At 47.6% G+C, this 24,356-nt stretch overlaps 1 protein-coding gene across 1 annotated transcript in view; it reads left to right on the forward strand.

Annotated features, from left to right (window-relative positions):
* Slit3 (slit guidance ligand 3) overlaps positions 1–24,356 on the forward strand; it is a 603,162-nt gene that overhangs the window by 32,428 nt on the left and 546,378 nt on the right. Inside the window, exon 2 of the mRNA XM_028858254.2 lies at positions 20,099–20,170. Coding sequence (XP_028714087.1) covers positions 20,099–20,170 — 72 coding nt within the window. The remainder of the gene's footprint in view (positions 1–20,098; positions 20,171–24,356) is intronic.

The raw sequence follows: 24,356 nt of genomic DNA on the forward strand, positions 1-24,356 counted from the left end.
CAGCACCAATCTCGTGGTCAAATGCCATTAAAAGTCACTTGGCAAGATAGACACAAACCAAGACGCGAGAGACAATAAAATATATCCAATCCCAAGGCGAAAGAAAAATGGCCCGAGACATGGGATGGTGCCATTACTCCGAGCTGCACTCGAGCCGACGCCGAAGCCTGACGGACTCAGAAGGCATCTGCTCTCCATTGAATATGCGGAGCCAGGATTGGTCTCACCAAAGAGACTACCTCGCAAGATCTGGATAGCCCTGATTTCATAGCAGCAGGATTGACTTCACGAGGCTATTGACGTGTGTGGCAGCCCTCATTCTCCCTGCGACCCTGTCCTCCTCCGTGCCTTGAAAGCTGACTGGGGCGCATGTCTATATACGGCAGCATAAGATCCAACATCACCTCCGTGTCCTTAGAGCCAAAGCACCTGGCAAGGCAGCTGTCGCTCCGCGAACTACCAGAGCAGGAAGATGAGTCTTAGACTTAGACTCTTGGGTGAGACCTGGGTAAAGCAGCTGTACAGCTCGTGTGAATCATCTCCACCTGCTGTGCCGACGAGGATTAAATAAGCGATTAACTTCAGTTCCGCCTGTCCTGAAGGTCAAATAGGAAGGATTATAAGGTGCATCAGTGACCTAATGGCTCGTCCAACATGCCATTCAGGTGCTGTGCGCAACATGTCCCAAGAGGCTTTCATAAGATTACTGTGGGCGCTGGACCCGCTCATGCGGCTAACCTCCACAGAGTTGTGAGCATATAAAGAGAAGCGCCATGAGGAGATGACAATAAATCCCCAACCCCAAGTCCCTGTTTTCTGGCTAATGGCAAACAGGGTCGGTCTCCTCAGAGGCCAACTGCCCAATGCCGTGTCAAAGCTATCATATCCCTAATGCTCTTCTAGATCCTCTCTAAGGGTATCTTCCCTGAAGGAACACTACATGATCGCCCTGTGGTATTCTTCCAGGGCTGTTGCGACTGACATGTTGATCTCTCCTGCCATTGGGGTTCCCTGCGTGGATATGGCCTCTGCACGAAGAGCTCCACACACAGATGCTTGGTTAACTAGTTTCGTTAGGATCTCCACCACACCTACAAGACTTTTAAATACAAGAATGATAATATTTTCACCGATCATCGATAATGACTTCACTCATGAAATCTAGCCAAACTTTCGATTAGAGACCCACTAGAGCGTTTATTTTAGAAGCAATGTCTTTTCTTGGTGTGACACAACACAGCCACAATAATAACTAACCCACAGTCAAAGACTATAGTGCTCATGTGTGTTATCTTGCTCGTATGATGGAGGCAGGGAACATTGCGGCCATGTACAAATGTCATTCCCTCAACGTTCGGTCTGGTAGCCGATCCCTCGTAGAAAAGTAAAGTACGCATTAGATGTGTGCCCATCCATGTTTGAGGATAAATCTCAAAATGCCGTTTAGCTGACGCTGCTTGTTGTTGCGTTCAGGAGCCGCTACGAGATCATACAAGCAGGTCAAATCAAGGTGATGCAGGCATCAGCGGATCTCAATATGAACGCCGCGAGATGTAAAGGCTTAGCCCACCCCACTTGACTCTCATGGTCTCCTCTGGGGGAGAAAAATATGTCCCTTGCAAGAGAGAGACATTAGTAGAGAGTTCTGTAGCAGTTGGCAGGACAACGCAGTGACAGTCGAGAGCTACACCAAGGTTATGGGTCTGTCTGCAGATGCCTTCCTGTTGGCAGACCACACCTGGAAGTTACGCAAGCTCGCAGAAGCAATTCTGCCTGGCAGCCAGCCTGGTCTCTCTCTCGTGATCTAGTCTCTGGCTCCGCCTCTGCCAGCTCGTCCGCATACCATCGACGTAGATCCCTCGTGAACACAAGTACCTCCTACCTCTCTCTCTGGCGCCACATACGCTGGGTGGGTTCTATCGGCGAGAGCGGTGTAGCCAGGGCCCACTAAGGCCAGAGTAGGAAGCTATGTCGAAAACTCGGAGCCGGCTCTCAATAGAGATGAGGTGTTGCTGTGTAAATTAGAACAGAGTGCCCACTCAGCCTTAAGGGTGCGTCCTTCCTCAATAAGAAGCGGAGACGAAGACACACGCAGCCCCTGGTCTTTAGTCAGTACTATGCACTAGGTCGCTTGCTCTGATTGCAGATCCTCCGTAACTTTCAGGCTCTACGTTGCGTTGAATCTAAGTTGCTAATGAATTATAGCTCGAACTGGCAGAAAATATAGCGATCTCCAAGACCCACTCGTTTTATTTGTCTATCTCGCACCTGACTAGTCTCTATGTTTTCAAGATGGAGGTGAGAGAGAACAGCTCCAAAGATCCTAATCATTGGTGGTTCGCTGATAGTAGTTCAATATTTGCACATGCACAGGTAGGAATTCTCTTCTTTCTCCGTGAGAACAAATCATGAGTCCCATGCGGGCGTGCCGAACAGCCAACCACGGGCCTTCCATCGGAATGTGACCACGTGAGAGCCGGACAGATGGCGAGTCAACAAAGTCGAGCGAGCCTGTAAATTGACTTGCCGGCACTTAGCCCAAGTGCAGAGCAATGTGTCTTTTTTATTTCGTCGCGACATATACTGTTAAATATAGCGCGCACAGACCTGAAGAGTTGTGGGACCTAAGTCAGAAAGAGTGGGCAACCTTATTAAGCTATGGGACCTCCAACTCAGCCACCCCCAAATTCCCTCCCCATGCCTTGCCCACAGTCATGGCCTTGGCTCCAGACATAGGCCCCCAGCCCCCATCTCCTACACCTCTCTTGGTCCCCCCAAACAAAAAACCTCTCAGGCTTGTCGGCTATTTAAGTCCAAATTAAAAGAACCTCCTCTGGCTTGGCCGGGCCTGCCAATTTTCCCAGGTGGGTTGTGACCTGAGTCTGAAGGTTGCTAGATATGGGTGACTGGGGCTATGTCTGGAGCCAAGGCCATGAACTGTGGGCAAGGCATGGGGAGGGATTGGGTGGCTGAGTTGGAGGTCCCATAGCTTAATTAAGGTTGCCTCTTGAATCTCTTTCCTAATACGAGGGGAACAATGTGATGGTAAAATTATACAGGGCCTGTCCTCTTCATTTGGAAAGCCTATGTGCCCCTCTTTCTTCGAATCTCTGTGCATTATATTAACTACTATCAGCACCACCATGATTAGGATCTCTTGGATTACCTTCCGATCACATGCTCCCTCTTGGATGCCATTTGCTGTGTTTACTGTTGAATAGCGCCCCCTGGAGTTGTGAGAGCAACAACATCAGAGCAAAGAGATAGTGAGCACATTGGACCAGGGGCTGTTATAACCACTTGGTGTGTACAATCTTATTTAATTCGCAATCCAACAAAAGGACCGAGGAAGGTACTTGTGTTAGAGGTTAGCCCCATTGTACAGACAGGAAATGGAGGCACAAAGACTTACAAGAACGCCCGCAAAATTGTGCACTATTCTGTCCATCCAGGACTGAGGGAGCTTGAGCCTGGTGGAGGTGCCCACATGGTCAGCCATTCTCTTTTCCCCCAGAGCCATTGTGATGGAGTTTATTCTTGTCACTGCGCTGCCTGCCATCTTCTTGATTTTGACCTTGCCTGAGTATAGCGGCTTCTAGAACAAGGGTCAGCAAACATTTTGTACTAAAGCTGCAAGTAATTATTTACTTTCTGGGGATCCTACAACCTTAGCGGAATGACAAGAGTCAATTCTGTCCACACAGAGCAAAAACAGCCATGAGCACTATGTAAGTGGGTGATTGTGGCTGTGTTCCAAGAAAATCATATTTATGGCTATCGAAATTTGAATTTCATGTGATTTTATGTGTCGTGAAATATTATACTTTTAATTTTTTTCCTGCCCAGTTAAAAAACATAAAATCTATTCTTAGCTCCCAGGCCATAGAAGCAGCAGTGGATTTGATTAGGCTTGTGGCCTGCAGTTTGCTGACCCCTGTTGCCGAACACAGGGACTTGGGGTTGGGGATTTATTGTCATTTCTGCTTCCACGTTGAATGAATTACTAGAGGTAGGCTATATTAGCTACTCAGGATGACTTGGGGATACTGCTGACTTCTAGGGGATGAATAAACATTCCCCTTCTCAAAGCAAAGTACGGAAAGCTAGTCCTGTGAGAGAGACTGGGAAAAGGGCAGGCGGCAGCCTCTTCACTTAGCCTTCCTGAGCCTGTGTAGGAGGGTAAGGAGAGAACGGTCTTTTTCTCTCTACGTGAATTGTAGAGATTTATTCTTCACAAATAGACCTATGAATAGAACGTGATTCATAATGGGAAACAGATTTCTTCCCCCTCAAGATAAATGGAATGTCCCCACCTCCCAAACTGAGAAGAGAATTGTTTCCTCTTTACAAAGGAAACAAATTGGATTCCCCGAGGAATAATCAGGGAAGTTTTTTAAATTGTCATAATAAGCAAGATATGGTTTCATGGATGATGAAAGGAGACTCGCCTTCCCTGAGTCTGGACACGGAGGATGGGTTGGACAATCAGACAGGCCCTTCTCCCTCCCTGTCTTGTTGCTGTCCCTCCGCATTTTATCAGTGCCAGATGGCAAAGAGTGACTCCCGCCTCCGCAGGCTTGGTGGGTCTGCCCTGGACCCACTGTCTCACTGTAAAGACATTCTCCTCCTTTCCTGCTCTTCAGTCTACCGAAGGAGGTCGCCTCTCCTCAGCCCAGCTTCTTGATGTCTTCAGTTCATTTTGATCCAAAGGAGAGGACGCTGCAGGTGGGAGAGTAGTCTGGGCAAAGGCATGGTGTCTGAGGTGAGCCTCGTGGCCGCAGAGGACCTACCTGTTGGATGAGCCATTTGGGTTACGTTTCTAGACAGTTGGGTATTGGACCGAGGCCCTTTGTCTTGCAGAAGGTGGAGAACCATGGAGGATTGAAGACTGTGGACTTGCAGAAGAGTTAGCATGGTTAACTGTGGTTGTATACAAATGGCAGGTTAGTCTACAAGCAGGGGAACCAACTGCCATCACCTGATTAAAAATTTTACCTGCCTCGTGCTTCACTGGTTGCTGGAGACCTGAGGGCCCCCATGCAGCCCTTGTCCTCATGCTCCCAGGCTAATAAACTGATGTCTTTAGTTTCTTGAGAACTTAGTAGCAGAAAGCAGGAGCTGAGACAGAGAGCTGTCCTTTAGAACCATTGCTTTGTGGACAGTGCTTCCAAGTGTGTCTGAACTGGGGCGAGTTCCTTAACCTCTCTGGACCTTACTTACCCACAGAATGGCAGGATAGAATAAGATTGTTATGGGATTGCGAGGAGGACTTGAAATGAATAGAACTTGGTACACTATGAAAACATTACACAGAAAAACTGTCATTAGCCATCCTCTTTGTACTTTCTCAGCAGTAGTGGTTCCTGAGTTTATTCAAGCCTTTTAAAATTTATCATATTCTTTTTTTCCCCACATGATCTCATTTGGTTTTCTCACAACACCTCTGAGGACCAGCAAGGGCTACTCAGCCATTTTGCACACAACAAGGATGGTTTTCCCAAATCACACGATTAGCATGTTATAAGATGGGCTATAAGCCTCTAAGCTCCACACTTATCTACTTATTCCTGACTTCATGCCTTCTTACAGGGATGCAGAGCTGTGCCTAGCTTGTGGATACCTCTGTAAGTGGCAAGCATTCTCTTTTCTCAAGGAGCTTTGGGTGTCATCGAAAAGCAAGAGCTCTATTCTAGAAAGGAGAGAGACCCATGTGCAAATGGGAACCACCTTTACCATCACCAGATAGAGAAGACTGACTAGAAGTGGACCAGCCAGGGGACTCACATAGTACCATCAAATGACACCCAGAATTTCCTTGTACTGAACCTGCAGAGACCTGCCTCTGATTTCCTGCATGTCACTTGGCAAATTCCCTCCATGTGTGAAACAAGAAAAGAAGCCAGCGTTCTGGTGGATGGTGTTAGCTCCAAGTTGCATCACTCACCCCGCCCCCTTCGCAACAGACCTTAACATTATTCTGTGATTACTTAGCATCATCCTTCCCAAATGTGCATCAAATTAAGGAGTTATTAGGGCATGGCAGGACATGTTTATGGGGAAGAATTTCCTTTAAAGTCACAGCTCAGGCTGAACTCACTTTATTAGTGTTTATACAAAGCATGTAGCCAGTTCCAATGCAACTCATGTTTATATTCTTGCAGCAATCATTGCATTCCTTGGGCTGTCCTGTCCTCTTTTCTTAAAGTGATCGGTGCACCTATGCTACAGGTTCATAACATGTGTGCTGTGTGGCTGGTTAGACTGGAAGGTTTGCCCCATTCCAGAGTACAACCATAACATGTCTCACAAATAGCTGCAGACTTGGAAATGGTAAGAGGCCCAGGTGGACCAAATGGTCATGCACACTTGTAATTCCAGCATTAAGGAGGCTGAGGCAGGAGGATGATCACAAGTTTGAGGCCAGCCTAGACTACATGGTCTGTTCAAAGACCAACTGGGTGACATAAAAGGACCCTGTCTCGAAAATCGAACAATCACAACAAAACAAAGACATAATGAACAACCATGCTCCTTGTGAGTAATTCCTTTGACACTCTGTGGTACCATGTGTCTTTGTGGCTCTAGCTAGTAGGCTGATTTTAGAGGTTTGCATTAGACAGTCCCAATGTTTACTTACCTAACTCGTGATATCTTTGTTAACTTACGAAAGTATTCAACTTGGATAATGAACACAATGCATTTCAAGACATCTTCAAGTATAACTCAATTAAAATGGTTAGTATCAGGGCTAGGAGAGATGGCTTAGCTGCTAAGAGCACTTGCTCTTCTTCCAGAGGACCTGTTCAGTTCTCAGCACCCATGCTGAGTGACTCATAACCACCTGTAACTCCAGGTCCAGGGCACCTGTACACATATGGCATCCACTCTCTTTCTTATACACATAAATAAAAAATAATAAAAACAAATCTTTAAAACATTAAAAAAAACCCAGTTATATGTAAGAGCTCAAGTTTAGGTGACTCCACCGTTCAGTAGACTTTTGATGCTGTTTGTTTGTTTGTTTGTTTGTTGTATATTCCTTTTATGTGCCAGATGGTGTGCTGATCCTTGGGGACTGAGGTATAAACAAAGTATGGTCCTGTATTAGTTCAGCTAAAATGATGGGGTATTACTTAAATTTCCTGAGCAGACACTTAGCTCGTGTGTCATCCTTCAGGACTTCATGCTTCAGTGGCTTCGTTTTTAGGCATCTGGTACCCTGACCACCTGGATATCAATGCTGCTGTTACTTGCCAGCTTGTGACCCTAGACAAGAGCTCTCAGATCCCTGCACCCCCACTTGTTCACTCATAAAATGGGACAACCTCATTGACTTCATAAATTGGAGAGTCAGTCAGTACACATTGTCTCTTCCCTAATAATTACCCTGTTAGCAGAAATTTACTTAGGTCCCCATATAGCTGGCTGCAGAATTGGTACTTCTATTGACTGGAGTTATATAATCTTTGAAAGATAAAATCTCGTTGAAGAGAATAGTGGAGTCCAAAGCCAATTAATTGTTATACATTGTGACCTTAGCGGCTCAATCATTTAATCGTTTTTTTTTTTTTTTTTTTTTTTTTTTTTTTTTTTTTCTAAGATGGGGGAGAAACTTTTTCAAATTTATATCATGAGCTAGAGAGGAAGGAAAATCATGGATACCCAAGTCTTCAGCCCGTCTTTGCTCTGTTGGTGTCCTGCCAGGTCTACTAGTCAGCATAGACTAAGCTCTGCTGCAGGAAAAAATAATCCCAAATGGATCGGCAGCAGAATGGGAGACTAATCCTGCTGCTTCCTATTATCACAGTGTAGTACACTTGGTCTAGGCATTTCTGGGGGTGTGGCTCATGTTCCAGCAGTCAGTCAGGATCCCAGGCCCCCTCCATCTTGGGAAACCACCATTTTGACACATGGTCTCTGCATGACAGGATGAGAAGTTCAAGGGGAAGACAGGGTAATGCTGTTCAGGGTGTTTCATGGCCTTGCCTGGAAGCAGCGTATATTGCTTCCATTCACATTCTTTTAATCAGTCAGATGGTCTCACTTAGATGCAAAGGGGTGTGGGAAGTTTCATCTTGTGGATTGCTGAGAGGGTAATGAAGCAGTTAGGGAACATATAGGGGTGTCTGCCTTAGCAAGCTCCTTTTTTTTTTTTTTTTTTTTTTTTTTTTGCCAGTTTTCCAAAGGCAGACTCCAAATAACTTATGGGATTTGGGGTTGCCGCTTCCCATCATTGGAAGAGCCATTTTGTCACGAGCTCCCACAAGCACTATTGGGATAGGTTTTGAGAAAAGACCTTCTGGGGAGACTTTGGAAGGGCCTGAGACTTCTGGGCATGACAAAGGGACATACCAAGTGAGCCCTTTGGGCCGGTGGTCATCAGCCCCTCCAGATGAGTGCTCAGAAAAGAGTTAATTGCCTTAGCCATCATTGTCATGGGGAAGAACACACTCTCTCTCTCTCTCTCTCTCTCTCTCTCTCTCTCTCTCTCTCTCTTTCTCTCTCTCTCTCTCTAGGCTGTGCCTGGGATGGATCAGGGAGGATGACACATCAGGGCTGTGGGTTAGATGAGGTGTCTCTTCAGTGTTAATGAGGTGCCAAGGAAGGTCTTATCATCACCTTCTAACTTTTACATGTGCTCACATTTTGTCTGGAGAGGTCTGAGTCCCACAAGTTGTCCTCTGACTTCCACATGCACACACACACACACACACACACACACACACACACACACACACACATACACACACACAGCTTAAAAACAAGAGATAGACAATAGAAGTTTCTGAGTGAGTAGGCTAAGTAACTTGCCTGAAACCACATCACCATTTGGTAAGATTGGAGTTCCAGGGCATGCTTTCTGTGAGAGCTCAAACTCGTACACCTGTAAGAACAAAGCACATAACCCAAGTGAGGAGTGTACATCAGGTGGCTGATGTGCTGTTGGTTTTTGACAGTTTGGCACAACTTGAGTCACTTGGGAAGAGGGAGCCTCAATTGGGAAATTGTCTCCATCAGATTTGCCTGAGGGCATGTCTTTGGGGGATTCATTGATATAGGAGGGTTTATTCCACCCTGGGCCTTGTGATCCCTAGGCAGGTGGGTCTGGGCTGTATGAGGGAAGTAGCTGAACAAGCCAGTAAGTAGCGTTCCTCTGTGGTTCCTGCCCTGCCCTCCCTCAACACTAGACTCCGATCTGGAAGTCGAAGCCAAACAAACCTTTTTTCCTCCCTTGTTGTTTCTGTCACGGTCTTTTGGGTGTTTGGTCGAAGCACCAGTAAGAAAACAGGGCAGCTGGTCCATTTCAAGCACTCACCCTTTTCATTGTGTCCCTTAGTACCAGCTTGTGGTGGCCACCAAGGTCCAGAGGTATCTGATCATCTGATTTTGCAGGGGTAGTAGCGGGGAGACAGACCAGACAATTCCAGAACTGTCCAAAATGTCGAAAATTGACAGTTGATTTGTACAGGTGAAAATCACAGAGGCCTAGACAAAAAAGGTCTGTAGGTCAGAATTCACTCGGGGGCTGGAGTCTGCAGCTTCTCCTTCTGGTCCCCAGCAATGCGATTGCTGTGTCCGCACGTGTTTTTGTCCCGGAGCAGGAAGCTGTAGCATCTGGGAGTGAGTGCTGCTGCTGGAAGGAAGGAGAGCAGAGCCCCTTGCCTGCCCCATCGCCCTGCAGAGCCTCCCTGTGACCCCAGCCAGACGCCCCGCTCGCCCCTTCTGCTTGGCTGCCCCCCCCCCCCCCCCGCAGGTAGCTGTGCGCACAGGGTTGGCCGCAGGCTTCTGCAGGTGGAAAATTAGATATGCTAGAGCGCTGCCAAGTCAGAAATGCAGCCCAGGGAGGCTCAGTTCCCCAACAACTGTGGTCGTGTGAAGCCAGTTTTTTCTTTTCTTTTCTTTTTTCTTTCTTTTTTTTTTTTTTTAAATCAAATTCAGCCATTTCTTTCCTGAATGCATGTGTATGTTTTTAAACTTGGGTTTGGTTATGTAAGTGACGGGAATGAAGTGCAGAACTCAGAGAACACTTGAACAATGCCTCCTGGTGGGTGTCTGGGGAGCGAGTGTGAGAGAACTCCGTGAGGGATCCACGGGGAAGCACAGCTGCCTGGGACCTGGTGGGATGGGAATGGATGGTTCTGGAACACGGGCTGGCTCTTCTCTGTCATCAGGGTAGGCGAGTGGATGGCATGAAGTCCTTGGGCTGGGAGATGAAGCAAGACAGAATGACACACACTGGTGGACGGGCGCCTGAGAACCGCTGTCGTGCGTCACACATCTTGGGCAGGTGGCCCAATTTGCATCTTGAAAGGCTTCTTTAGCTAGGGCTAGGTAGGGTCTTCGGGTGGGTGAATTATTTGTGTTGATAAGTTTGGGGAGGGGGCAGGGGAAGTTGTCTCTATCAGAGAGAGTTGCCTGTGACCATGCTTGTGGGACACAATAAATTCACGAGAATAAAGGTGGGCACCAATCATCTTCCCCAATGCCTTCTTAAGATGACTAAGACAATTTGCTCTTTTCTGAGCATTAATCTTGGGGAAGGGGTGGTGACGACCACCAGCCCACATATGTCATACATAATTGCCACAGCAAACACTAAAATACTAAGAAGCAAAATATGAAATATGTTTTTGTTTTTTTTTTTTAAAAAAAGATCACCACCACCACCAAAATATCCTTTGCCTCACGCTCCTGAGATGACACGTATGGTCCACATTTCCCCGAGTGTTCTCGAGGGGCCTTACTTCATCCAAGGTGTCCAGGACGAAGTGTGGGGAGTATCCTCTTTGGTCCTTCGGGAGCCGAGTCAGGCACACAGGAAGCAGGCAGCAGCGTGTGAGGTGGGAAGAAACGTGAGGAAAGACCAGAATGAGTGGTGCAGAGGCTGAGCCATCCAGGAGTTCAGGAGTTCAGAGAGGAAGAGGTGTGGCAGATTCGGGGGGGAGGGTGCTGGAAATCCAGAGTTTCGGTTTTATGGAGCTGTTGAGACAAACACCTGGGTGCCTGAAAACCAAACATTTATGCTTTCAGTTTGTGGAAAACAGAAATTGGAATTGGGGGTGCGGGGGGTGGGGGCGCATCCCTAAGACTCTCTCTGCTTAGAGACCATCCCGATGAACTCACTTGAATCTGATTGCATCTGTGAAGAGTCTGCTTCCAATACGATCGCATTCACATTATTCACATTAGCAGGAGGTCAAGGCTTCAACGTAGATTTGTGGGTGCATAATTCTACCCATAACACAGCAATGCGGTTGGGGTGAGAGGACAGGGGGGCTTTCGAGACCAGGAAATAACAGAAACATGTTTGTGGGCAGAGTGCCTAGTTAGGCATGGTGGCGGGATCTAGTGGGTTCCCAGTAAATGTCTGCCGCTTGGAGGAAGGAAGAATCCAGTGAGGTAGACTGTGGACCGGGATGAGACCCACCTGGCTGAAGTGCTGCTGAGCTGTGGTACTAAGCACACATCGGTGGGAAGTTAATGGGGCCGTGCGGTTGTCTGGTTGCTCTGAAGGAAGATGGCTTATGGCTGCTGACTCGGTCACTTCCCTGTTGACCCCTTTTGTGGTTCTGATCGTGCAAGGCCTAGATCAGCCCACGGGATGCTGTCTGCCCTTTCCTTCTGTCCGGCTCTTTCTGCTTCCGTCATCCCTCGGGGTCTGTTTGTTTATATTCCTCTACTGGGCACCTTTTCCCTTCAGTCTCTCCTACCCTCGGCTGGCTCCCTATCCTCTGGTCTCCGACATCACATCTCTGTTCAGGAGAGGTCCCCATGCCTGCCCCGGACAAGGCAGGGCCTCCACTTCCCTGCACCCCACCTTTATTCTCCACGCCACCTCGGAAGCTAATGTCTGGTTATTTACTTACCGTAATCCCTAGTCCTGATGCTTGTTTATGGTCTCCGGTGGCTTTCACCTCCTCTTGCTACCTAACCATCTTACCACACAGGTGCCAGCTTCAAACAGTACATAGTAGTTAACTCAGAGTCGGCTGGGCCTCTGCTGCAGCGCCTGGCGGGGCTCCAGTCATGATGCTCGAGGCTGCGGACTCTTTGCATGGGCTCCGGGTTGGAGGATGGCACCCTTGGAGGTTTGATAGACTGAAGGCTTCAGGTGGTTTTTTTTTTTAGCTGTCATCGGTTCTCATGCCCAGCTGCATGATGTCCGGGCTGACCCATGTCCTTGCCATGTGGACTTCCTTAGTGGGGCCGCTTGCTTCGTTTGTCACAGCTGGAAAGAGCCCCTGAGCAAGATGTGCACAAAATGGCATAAAATCTGTCAAAAGAACATCCTATGGCCTTCCCTGTATTGCACTGGTCGGAAGCAAGTCACTAGGTCCTGCCCACCTGAAGGAGAAGGGAAGGTCACCAGCTTTGGAGCTGTCTTCCGGACTCACCAAGAGAATTCAAGTTTCTTTAAAGGGAATTTGTTGTTCGGTCTTCTATCCTGAGCCACGATGTAGCGCCGGCTTCAGAGAAGGGATTGATAAGATTTGTTGTAGGAAGGGAGGAAGGGAGCAAGTGAGGAGATGGTCAAGGGAGAGGGAGTCGGGGAGGGAAGGATGGAGGAAGGCAGGAAGAGGTTGGGAGAGGGAGATATGCTCTCTTTTGCATCCTGCTTGAAGAGTCAAAAAAAAAAAAAGTCTGCTTGCATTTACCCTAAGGCAGTGCCTCTGGGCTTTCGGATTTGCTGTTTCTTCTTTCTAAATCCTTTTATTTTCTCTCACGTATCCCCATGCCAACCTGGCTATGCCCAGCTCAGTTTTGAGGTCTCAGTTAAAATGCCACCTTTCCCTGGAATCCTCGACTCTACCTACAGGGCCACCACCCTCCCATTATACTCTGTTATTAGGCTTTGTTTATGCCTCTGGCACAGTAGGGAGCAGGGGTCTATAAGCTATGGTCCCAGGGACAACTCGACCTCTCTGTCCCATTTTTCTTAATAAAGTTTTATTTGCATACAGTCATACCCTGCCCCCTCCTCAGTCATTGAAGTCTATGGCAGTTTTCACACTGCTGGACAGAGCTGAATAGTTGTGATCGAAGATAATGATTCCCAGGGGCTGGAGAGATGTCTCAGCAGTTAAAAAACCTTGGCTGCTCCACCAGAGGACCAGGATTTGATTCTCATCATTTAGGTGGCAGCTCACAACCATCTGTCCCAGGGCATCCAATGTCCTCTTCTGGCCTTAGCCATCACCAGGCAGGCATGTAGTGCTCAGACATGTATGCTGTCAAAACATCCATATGCATACAAAATGACAGGCAGACAGACAGACAGACAGACAGACAGACGGGCGTGGGGGGAGAAAGAGAGAGAGCGCGAGCACAAGCATGGCAGATGAAATCCGAAAGCATTTGTTATCTGGCCCTTCTAAGATAAGTGTATGAGTTTGTGGCATAGACTTCACCACACTTTATGACAATTGCTCCTTTAATTGTTCCTCATGAACTGCTCTCTTTAAGGACAAGGCCCACGCCACTGTTATTTCCTAGCATATGTTATAGCCCAGCAGCTTAGTGGGGAAGAGCTGTTTGTTGAATGAATACATAAACTGAATACATAAGGGAATGAGTGCGCGAATGATATATCAGGAAGAAACAGAAACCAGATGGAAAACGCAGCTGAGAGTTAGCCTTGGAGGATGTATTTACATGTGAACGGTTTCAGGGGAGAGGTGTAGTTCAGGGAACCACAGAGGCACTTGTGGAACCCAGGATATAAAACAGTAGAGGGGTTTTCATCGCTAAGGCGGAAAAAGAGAGAGGAAGTATTCAGGAGGTTGACGTGGACACGGTTCCTAGAAGGAGCTGTGACCTTTGGCAGGAAAGTGTGCTGACCTGGCTGAGCTCTCAGGGAAAGCCCCAGGAGAATGGCTTCCTTGTCTGCTCTCTGCTGCTGCTGCTTCCCATCTCCACCCACCTCACTGGGAGATGGAAGAGCTCCCTGGACAGCCCAGTGACATCCACTGGGTCACCTCCCTGGATGGCAAGGGTTGGAGTAGGTGACTGACAGCCAGGCCAAGGCCCTTTGCCACCTTCTGCCTTGACTGGAAATTGGGTCTATGATACACCTTGATCCTGGCTCCTTTTATTCAGTTTCTGGACAGGAATCCCAAGTCCATGCTATCAGACCTTGCGGTATTGCTCCAACATGTGAAGCCTTTAAGAGCTTCCTGCCTGGCCCGAGTCCTTCCTGTCTTGGTAATCCCACCCCTCCCCCTCCCTTGCCCTCTCCTTGGAAAGGTTTTCCCTCAGTTTCTTCTCTACATGTTGTTGCTCTCGGCACCTGTCTTTCTCTGCCCATTCACTGTGGAATGTAGACCCATCTCTCAACATTTCATTTTGCATATTTTCCGAGTATCCTATGATTTAGTTGGTCTTCACTCTCTCTCTGCCCCACTCACTGTGGAATGTAGACGCCCATCTCTCAACATTTCATTTTGCACATTTTCCAAGTATCATATGACTTCGTTTGTTTCAGCTAGACTCCAAGATGTTGAGAACAAGGGCCAAGCTATATTCTGTATTTTTAAAAATCAACGTGGTTATAGATCCCAGAATATATCCTTTATGGATCTGAAAACGGACAGGGCCCTGCAGCCTTCTACATTCACAGTACCCTATAGACTTCATCCCCATATGAGTTCACTTCCGGTCTCTGCTTGGGTAGCCTGTGCAAAATCTTTGTTGTGTGATATCTCCTTCAGCTCTTCGATGGAGACTCCGCCTTTCCTTCTGAGGCGCAGAAGGCAGCTCTTTGTAGAGTTGTGCAAGGAGCGGGTGGATTTGAAAATCCAGCCTGAACTTGTAGTATGTTCTCTGTGTGCAAGTGCTTCTGACCTCTGATGACATAAGTTACATCTCACTGTACCGAAGGTCAGAAATGGTTTAACTCACCTACCCTCTGAACAGCCCAGCTTAACCAGTCTACTTTCAACGTACTCACACTGACACCAGCCCAGAGTTGGCAAAAATCAACTAACCCAGAATCAGTTTTACAACAAGCTGTTGAGTACCTCATCTAATACGTTAAACCAGAATGATGGTCTAAGTATTGTCATACAGTGGGAACATTGTAATCTGAACCGCTGTGAGGTGGGGGCCATTTGTGTGCTTCTCCATCCCAGACAAACAGCTCTCAGCTGCATCCCAACCTACAGCACCACATCCTCTCCCTACCAGTGGCTGAGCTGTTCCATGGGTTCTTTGGAGACCACGTCCTCACATGTTTTCTGTCTTGAGCCTCTCAGTGACTCTGTAGAGATGACAGTTGGGGTCAGATCTTAGGAGCGTCATCGCAGCCATCGTTATATCTGGGTCTGAGTGAAGTTGTGTCTTTGCCAGCTCCACCCAGCCGGATAGCGAGGAAGCTGGGATTCAAACCCACATCCTCTGGCTTTTCCTTGGATGTCTCTTTCTCCACGCTGTGCTCTTTCACTGGGGGTAGATCTTTACACTTCCCTCTGTCCAGATGTGCTATGACTCAAGAAAGATCTGTAGGACTGCTGCAGAGGAAAGGAGGAAAGGGGTATATGTGTGCATGTGCCAAGACAGAGACCAGAGCCTGGCCCAGACGATGTTATTTTTGTTTCCTTTTTTTTTCCAGTGTTGCTCTGAATTCCTCTTCCTCCCCACTCCACCCAAGGTGTCAAACAGATGTGAAAATACCACAGAACTCAAGCCTCAACCCTGGTTTATGATTCATTCGTTGGGATGGGGAAAAACAATGCAGGAGATTGCTATGGTGATGCCTGTTTACAGAGGCAGCATGGGAGACATCGGTCGTGGGCAGAGATTAGAGAGCATCCTTGGGTTTGCAGAGAGGCTCAGCATTCCCACTGCCCAGCCCCAGGGGAGAGACAGGGCAGAAGCTACTAATTTGGCTGGAGCTGGGACAGCCAAGCCACTAGGTGTGTGCCTTTTGTTTTTATCAAAGAGAAATTATGTTCTCTTGCTCTATTGGTTTATGTATTTTCTGCCCTCTCATCCAGTAAATACATTTACACATGGCAAAAATGCTTAGACTCGTGGTAGATGGGCATCAGGATTCGATGGCTAAAAGTGACCTGGCCTATAGCGTCATTGTTATAGAGCTGGGGTGGTGGGCCAGCTTCCTCTGCAGACACAAGGACCTGAATCATGACCCCCGGCACTCATGCAGAAATCCAGCCACCGTGGTGTTTGTCTCTAGTCCCGGGACCCAGAGGGGAGACAGAGGATCCTGAGCGCTCCCGAGTAAGGCAGGCTGACCAATTGGTGAGCTCCAGACCCTGCCACAAAAACCAAAATAAGGCAGAGGACAAAGGAAGGCACGGCCTTGACTTCTGCCTCCATAGGCACATTCGTGGGCTATGTCCTGCACACACCTGGCCTCTGCATTCAGGCAATCTGGGTTCTCATCCTGTTTTTTTTTTTTTGCTTACTGGCATGTGACCTCATGGCCAAGTTTCTTTCTGGGTAAAACTCTTCTGAAGAGCAGAGGAGGAGACTAAGTCTCCTTGTGTGAAAAGTGAGATAATAAACAATGGCTGATGGATTCAAGATGTACACAAAGTGCTTAGCAAAGTGCTTGGTGCATAGTGTGGTCTCAGCAGAGTGCCGCTCTTTGGGAGGTTCACCTACAGACATTCATCTGTTGATGGAGACAATAATACCCATTGTTCAGACCTTTAGAAAGACAAGAAGAAAAACATGAAGGAGAGAAATTGAAGACAATTGCACTTGATAGTACAGACTGCTATGACAAATAGTCCCTGGATTTGGGTGGCTCTGAAGCTGTTTCTGGAATCTGAGTCTGATGTGTTCAAATCAGGAGGCAAGGCTGTCACCCAGGGACTTGGGCTCAGACCACTCGCCACCTTGGGCGTCCTCTACTATTTTCTGAATCCAGCCAAGAAACAGGCCAAGGAGGGGCGTGGAGCAGTGGGCAGGCGTTTTATGGCTCTGCCCTGAAGGCAACGTGTATTATTTTGGCCCATTGTGCAGCGCTATGAACTTGGTCACATGGTCACACTCAAGGAAATCTTGGAAATGCAGTCTGTGCATTCACAAAAGTGCTTGGATGGACAGTTGACTAGCCTGCCACTGTTCCATAAATGGAGTAATGTAGTGCCATAGTGATTTCCATGCTTCCGTAAATTCCACCTGGATGGGCAGACGTCCTTGGTTAAGCAGTCCACTGGGCTGAGGATGAGAGCGGGGCCATTTCTTACCTCATCTCCAGAAGACATAAAGGCCTTCTTTCCTGAGCCATTCTTGACTATAATAACTGACTGAGGTCTCAAAGCTTCAGCCATGACATCGCCTTTGCCATGGAGAGCCATGGGAATGGATTCCATTCCTGGTAGTGAGTTAAACATTCAGTAGGTGTCTTTTTCTTCCTCTTTGTTCCACACATTTAATATTATGAAATAGATCACCCCAACATTAATGGATTAAGACACAATGCCTGGGAAATGGGGTACCTGGTTTCCTTGGGTGAACTAAAATTTCACGGTGCATGTAGGTAGGGGAGTGTACTTCAACTAGTTAAGAGTAATCCCAAAGGCTGAGACTGAGAATTTAGTAAATGGTGGGTAAGTACCATGAGTATAGCATCTCATTTAACCTTTAAAAAAAAAAAAAAAAGCTCTTGAGGTCGGTTGTGCCATTTCTGACCCATAGTCACGAGCCACTCAGGAGGTTGGTTGGGCGAGGAATTCAGTTCCAGGACTGTGTGTGATGACCCCCATGGTATATTCCACGCTGCCGTGTCCTCGGTGCCTTGGTGGCACGCTGCATCCCTTCTCCTAATGAATATTAATTGGAACTATCAGTGCAGCAGCTGGCAGCATGATCTGCTGCAGTCCCACGCTGTGTCCTGGTAATTAACCCCTTAGCTGCCTTGTCATATTCCCAGTTGTCAAGGTCCCCACACATCTCTCCAGCTTCTGGAGGGAGTGGAGAAGAGTGCTCCCGATGCTGGAGAGGTTGCCGGGTCGCGGCTCTCTCTCCGCCGGTGTGTGATGCTAGCTAGCATCGTGGTCCTTCTGCATTCCCAGAGTGCCTTGGTCCCTTCCTTCACCGACAGCCTGCATAGGTCCGTGAAGGTGAAATCGGTGGTCCTCCATCACAAACTAAGAAACAGTTCGGATGGCTGGTCTAGGAGAAGAGAGATGGATGAAAGGGAGGTGGAGCCTAGGGGAGATTACCCAACGACATGTTTGATTTTTATCTTACTGTAATTTCTGATATCAGAAGAGTTATTTCTCCTCAGACATGCTTGTTCCTCACACAAAGTACAAACACTGGAAACGGCTCTCCTCCTCGTCTGCTGGGACAGTTCTCAACCTGTAGGTCGCAACCCCTTGAGGGTCATGTGTCAGATAGCCTGCATATCAGATATTTACATTATGATTCATAACGGTCGCAAAATTACAGTTAGGAAGCAGCAACAGGATAATCTCATGGTTGGGGGGGGGGGTCATCACAACCCGAGGAAGTGCATTGAAGAGTTGCAGTCTTAGGAGAGTGAGAACCATTGCTCTTGAAGCAAGCCTGTAACTCCCAGGTCTTCCTGGCGACCTGTTGCAGGACAGGCGACTCTTGGTAATCCAGGTAGCCTAACCTGATGCTTTGGCTAACCACAGACGCATACTAGCAGTGTTGCCAGAAGATTTACCACTGTGTGACGTCCGAGCTGGTAAATGTGTGTGAACTCTGCTGTTTGTACCACGAAAGCAAGGCAACCACACAGTTTTCGAAGCAGATTCTGTGCATTGAGCGATTTGTGACAGTATATAAATGGTCATTTACAGACACCCTATAGAAACTACCGGGGCCCAAACCCTGAATCTTTTCTTCTCATCAGGAAGGCGCAGTAGGTAGGAATTCATCCCTCAGCTTCCAGTGTTAAGAACTGTAACATTATTTATGGTCCTCCCCTCCCCCATTTTTTTTTCATCTAGGGCTCATAGATGATTTTAGGGAATACAGAATATTTATCCAGTTGTTCACAGGTTTGTTCTTAACTTGACTTCCCCTTTAACCTTGGTTTCCTGCCGCCCACGGTGCCTCCTTCACCTTTACCCCAGTAACTGCCCCCCCCCCCCCCCCCCGGCTTTCAGCTCCCCCATGACAAATGTGCCTCAGCTTCCAAGTTGAGGCCGGAATCATCCAGGCAGCTGCCTTTGCCTACTGTGTGGAATTAGCTTTTACTACATGCTGTGCACAGGCTCGACTGTGTTGGCACCTGTTAGAAACTAAACTCAGGAAATTTACGAACTAGTTAGAAACTAGACAAGTTTTGTTTTGTCTATTGGACAAGGTTGTGTTGTCTATTTATATCTATCTAGCTATGTACCAAAGCCAGTGAGCATTCTTCTGGTTTCAAGGAATAGAGTAGAGAGGCTCTTTTCATCTTCTGGGTCTGGAACACCGTCCTTTAGTGGAGGCAAGATGGCTTCTGGGAACTCTGAGCTGATTTAAACCCAAATGAAAATAAAATGGCATAGATTGGCTCACAAAATGCTAAAATACAGAAGTATCTGGCTTCAGGCACGAGCAGATCCGAACACTTAACAGGACGGCGTGAAGAATGTCTCTTTTCATCTTCTGAGTCTGGAACACTGTCCTTTAGTGATGGCAAGATGGCTTCTGGGAACTCTGGGTTGCTCTGCTACCCACTAGATAGAAAGTTATTCTTTGAATCATGCATGCATTCCTGAGACAATGAAAGGGATTGAAGGTACTTAAAAGCCTGGCCTGGGTCAGCTGCTCCTCCCTGGAACCCCTGGAATCTTGAGGAGGCCTCAGCTTTCCTTGTGAAAGTTAATCTGAAAATTGGGCGGACTGGGGACACTGAGAGATAGTTTGTTACTTGAATAAGGGACCACAGAAGACAGGCAGTTAAGTGTAACGGGCTCTGCTACATACATAATGAATGGCTTATTCCATACAATTTCCTTAAGGTTAGTTGGGCATGCTCAAGGGATATCATTAATCATTGGAATTGCCTTCCCCCTGACAGGCATCGTCCCCCCAGTCCGCGCCAGTCTGCCTTGAATATACTGTAAGTGTAACCTGCAAAAATCTGACCTGAATTTTCTTTCCATTGCAGTGACCTGGACAGAAATAACATCACCAGGATCACCAAGATGGACTTCGCTGGACTGAAGAATCTCCGAGTCTTGTAAGTAGCAGATGGTGTGCCAACGAGTTTTCATTTGCAGCTAGCTCTTCAGCCTGTGAAAATGTCGCGCTGCCCTGACATCACATTCCCGAGCTCTGGGCCACAGGAATCCATGCTTCTGCTGCAGAAAACCCTTCGTTACTGTGCCAAGTGTTCACAGATATCAAATTGTATGGCTGGGTGCTGCTGGCTGGGCGAGATCGATAGGAGAACCGGGTGCCAGTGACAGGAAAAACAGAAGGCAATAAATGAATTAAGTCAACATGCCCTGCTTCCTGGATGACAGCAATGTCAGGTGGACTAACCATGCTTCGCTTCCATAGAGATTCTAATTTCTTCCCCAGCTTGCGTATTAAGAGAGCAATTGGGACAGATGCTATTTTTCTTCCTGCTTAATGGAGAGGAGGGGAGGAGAGATGGAGAGGGCCAGGCAAGGGCAAAATCCTTGCTGACCATTCACAGCTGTGCAGGCAGGTTGCAGAATGTGAGGTAGGCATTGATGGAACAGGGGGACAAGAAACAGCAGGGTCTCCTTTCTGAAGAGTGGAGAATTTTGCCTTGACCCGAGGTTTATGTTTGGTAAGAAGAGGCCTATGGACTGTTGACTGAAAAGTCTGACATTCAGAAAAATGACAGTGGAGCAATTGGGTTCTCTATCTTTCCTTCCTTCTTTATTGTTGATTCTTACCCATAGTGTGGCTCCTGCCCAGGAGTGCAGCCCGGGAAGTTTGATCTCCAGCTTTGATGTTATATGTCATGGAATCTTGGCTGGCTCATCTTTATCGGCAGTTACGGCTAACTCATTGCTACCAGATCCCACCTCCCTTAACACATACTTTTTTAAAGATTTATTTCATTTTATGTGTATGAGTGCTTTGCTTGCATGTATGTGTGTGCACCATATGTGTGCCTGGTGCCCTCAGAGGCCAGAAGAGGGCATCAGATCCCCCCTGGAACTTGAGTTACAGATGGTTGTGAGCTGCCCTGTTGGTGCTGGGAATTGAACCGAGGTCTTCTACAAGAGCAACAAGTACTCTGAACTCCTGAGCCATCTGTCCAGCCTCCCACATCCCTGTGTCCACTCAGCTCTACAGAGCAGGATGATTTTATCCTTGGGACAAGAAGCGTCAGATTCTGATTTGATTTGGGATTAATTGCTCATGCAACTTTGGGGAAATCCCTGTACCCACTTGGATCTCAGCTTTCCCTTCAGCAGCATAGGGAGTAAATACTTCCAAGTCCTCTCAACTCTAGTTATTCATGGAGTGCGTCCGGGCTTTGACGTTTTCTCGAGCAGCATTTGAGTACTGCCTGTCACTGTGTAATGCGGATTTCTTGTTTGAGACGTGTTAGTGATAATGTGAATACTGATGGCGATTTCCTTGGTTGCCTCCCGTGGACCTGGTGCAGAGTCATGCAACAGAACATCTGAGGTCGGCATTATTATGGCCCCCTTTTTTTGCAGGAGGGAAAATGGCACTGGATTAAAAAAATCTCAGCTCCACACGGTGAGGGACAGAGGAGTGGGAATTAGCGTGTAGGCAGTACTTCTGTGCTCACACTGGAGGAGGCTGGGAGGAGGAGGAAGAGGAAAGGAAGTGCAGCTCCATTGCATGGGTTCTTGCAGAGGGAGAGGGGAAGGACATGCAGCTCTGGTGTGCCGAGTGTTACCTGAGGGTTCCTCCCTCTGGGCCAGTGGACAGGGATGCAGGAATCGGATGCTGGGCCTCCAGCTACCAGATGCTCCCTCCATAGACGCACTCTTTCCTCTTTGGTGGTGAACACCCTTCTCTCATTCTGAGAGCGAAGCCCTACCTGTGCTAAGGAAGCCTTTCCTGTGCTCTGAGCACCTGTGTGTATGACTAACTGCTCTGATAAGGTCAACACCCATCAGAAGGGACGTTGGCAGAGGTATGAGGGGATCCCTTGGTTCAATTTTAGGGTACTTCGTATTAAAAAGAAAGGCAGGAGACTGCTGCTTCTAGGTCATTTGCTGATTTAAAAGGCAAAACTGTGTTTAGGCTTTTGCTTTGCATCTTTTTGCCCCCATTTCCTCCACTTGTGTCTGTACGAGATGTTTTTTTCATACAAGTCAAAATTCACCTAATGCTTCATTTTCTAACCAAGTCAAAAATAACGCTTTGATTTTCTTACTGCTGCATCAGAGAGACTAATAAAAATTCCAATTTCCATATCTGCTCTCTGCAAATAGAAAGTTTAAAATAATCACAAAAGATGACATTAATGTCTTCTGCATAGCCTACAACACTCCTTAGACTACAGTTTATCTTTTGAGTTAATTGGTGCATTCTTCTGTTTTGATAGGCAGTACCAAAATGCCTTTTACCTCTTCTTTATCGACTGTTAATAGATCTGTTTCATTATCTCCCTTATCAGCTCACAGACAGTCCCTTTCAAGTGGCCCTTTAATTTGATGAAAGAAACCTGCTAGGTAGAATAGCTGAGACGCCTTCTCACACCAATAAAATATCCAAACATTTTAATAGTATTTTCCCCCCATCTAGTCTTCTCAGCTGAGTAACCTAGAGAACTCTTTTTTATTCTCTTTTGAAAAGCTTTCATCACATCCTGGCATATTCCCCATGCCTGTTTCTTATTTACAATTTATGGGGAAGCAATAAAAGACTCGATAGTCTTGAATAATTTGAGCTTGCCCCCCATTTCTATGCAGAATGCCTTCTATCTGCTAATATGGTGCAGGTGAATGGGTAAACACAGAACAGAGGCTGGCACCCTTCCGTCTCTTCCCAGGGCCATTTTCCCTAAACGAAGCAGAGATGTAGGAGTTGCCTGCGACAATCATCTCTCCCACAGGTTGGGAGCAGGGAAAAGTCTCTTCTGTTGGTATCAATTATATCCTTTTTCTTAGTAATCCATTTAAGGACTTGCTGTGTTCACAATGTGGGAGCCAACTTTATCCGAAATGGGGTTAATAAAAGAGTTAAACTCCGCCTCGGCCGTCATCACATGAGGGCCATTTCCGATTCTAATCTAGTGAAGAAAAAAAAGAAAAAGAAGAGCCAAAAAACTGAAAATGAACACAGTCTGTGTCCCCCTAACTCAGAACAGACACCAGCCTTGGGCAGCCCTTGTGGGAACCTAAAACCTAGCCTGACCTTGATCCCACGTCCTCCTGCATCTGGCCAGCAAGCTAGGACCGAATCAACAGCGTTCTTCCATGCCCTTAGCTTGCAGAGCTGCTTGAAGCCCCCGTGCAGGTTCTGTGGCTCACTTACCCATTGCCAGATGCTTTTATTTGTCAAGTAGTCTTTAACCGAGCCTTTAAATGCCAGGCATGAGGCTGGACTTCGATGGGTTTAGGAAGCCCATCTGAAAAGGATCCCGGATACCTTTCCAACAGGAACCAAAGGATGCTGCAGGGGGCAGGCGAGGAGAGCTAACATTGACAGAGGTGTGGGTGGGATGAGAGACTCCAGGAAGAGATGATACAGGTCCTCAGGGTAGTGAGGACAGAGCCACAGCTGCCTAGAAGCCTTGGGGAGCAGCGGGGGAACTGGATCTTAGAGCCCGACAAAAGTTGCTGTAGTCTTCAGGAGGGGGACACAGTCACCCTGGAGTGGTTGGGTCAGGAGGGAGAAGGGTAAATCTCCCAGCCCCGCCGCCCTTCCGCTGTTCCCGGCTCCTGCTAGGAAAACCCAGTGGCTGAAACCCACGGTGAGTAGAGGCTGAGAAGCCCTTTGGAAAGGCCAGCTTCCCAGGGCCTGAGCAAGGTAGAGTAGGGGCAGCAAGCTCACACGCGTGTGTTCGCACATCTCCGTTTCCTGAAAGAGACTTGCGGTGGTAGCGTAATGAATGCAAAGTAAGCTCTGTTCTAGGAGGTCCGAGTTAAGCGCCTCCAAACATCTGGAGGTTAACACTCAGCCATTCTGGAGTTAGGCCTTGTTCTAATCGGAGGACAGCGAGCGCTGGTAGATTGATTGATTGATTGATTGATTGATTGATTGATTATAAAAGTCTGGCTGAGCAACTCCCCTAGTTGCTAGTATTGAACTGACACCCTGTTTGGTAAATGTGCTAATAAACGTCAGTTGGCTTCCCGAGGCCTCCTTGCCATATGGCAGGAGGGAGATGAGGAGGGAAGGGGAGGGGGAGGGAGGACCATTTATTAAAAGGCAGATTATTACTTCAGACACCAGGCTTGATG

This window comes from Peromyscus leucopus, chromosome 8b, assembly GCF_004664715.2.
Source record: "Peromyscus leucopus breed LL Stock chromosome 8b, UCI_PerLeu_2.1, whole genome shotgun sequence".
Lineage (NCBI taxonomy): Eukaryota > Metazoa > Chordata > Mammalia > Rodentia > Cricetidae > Peromyscus > Peromyscus leucopus.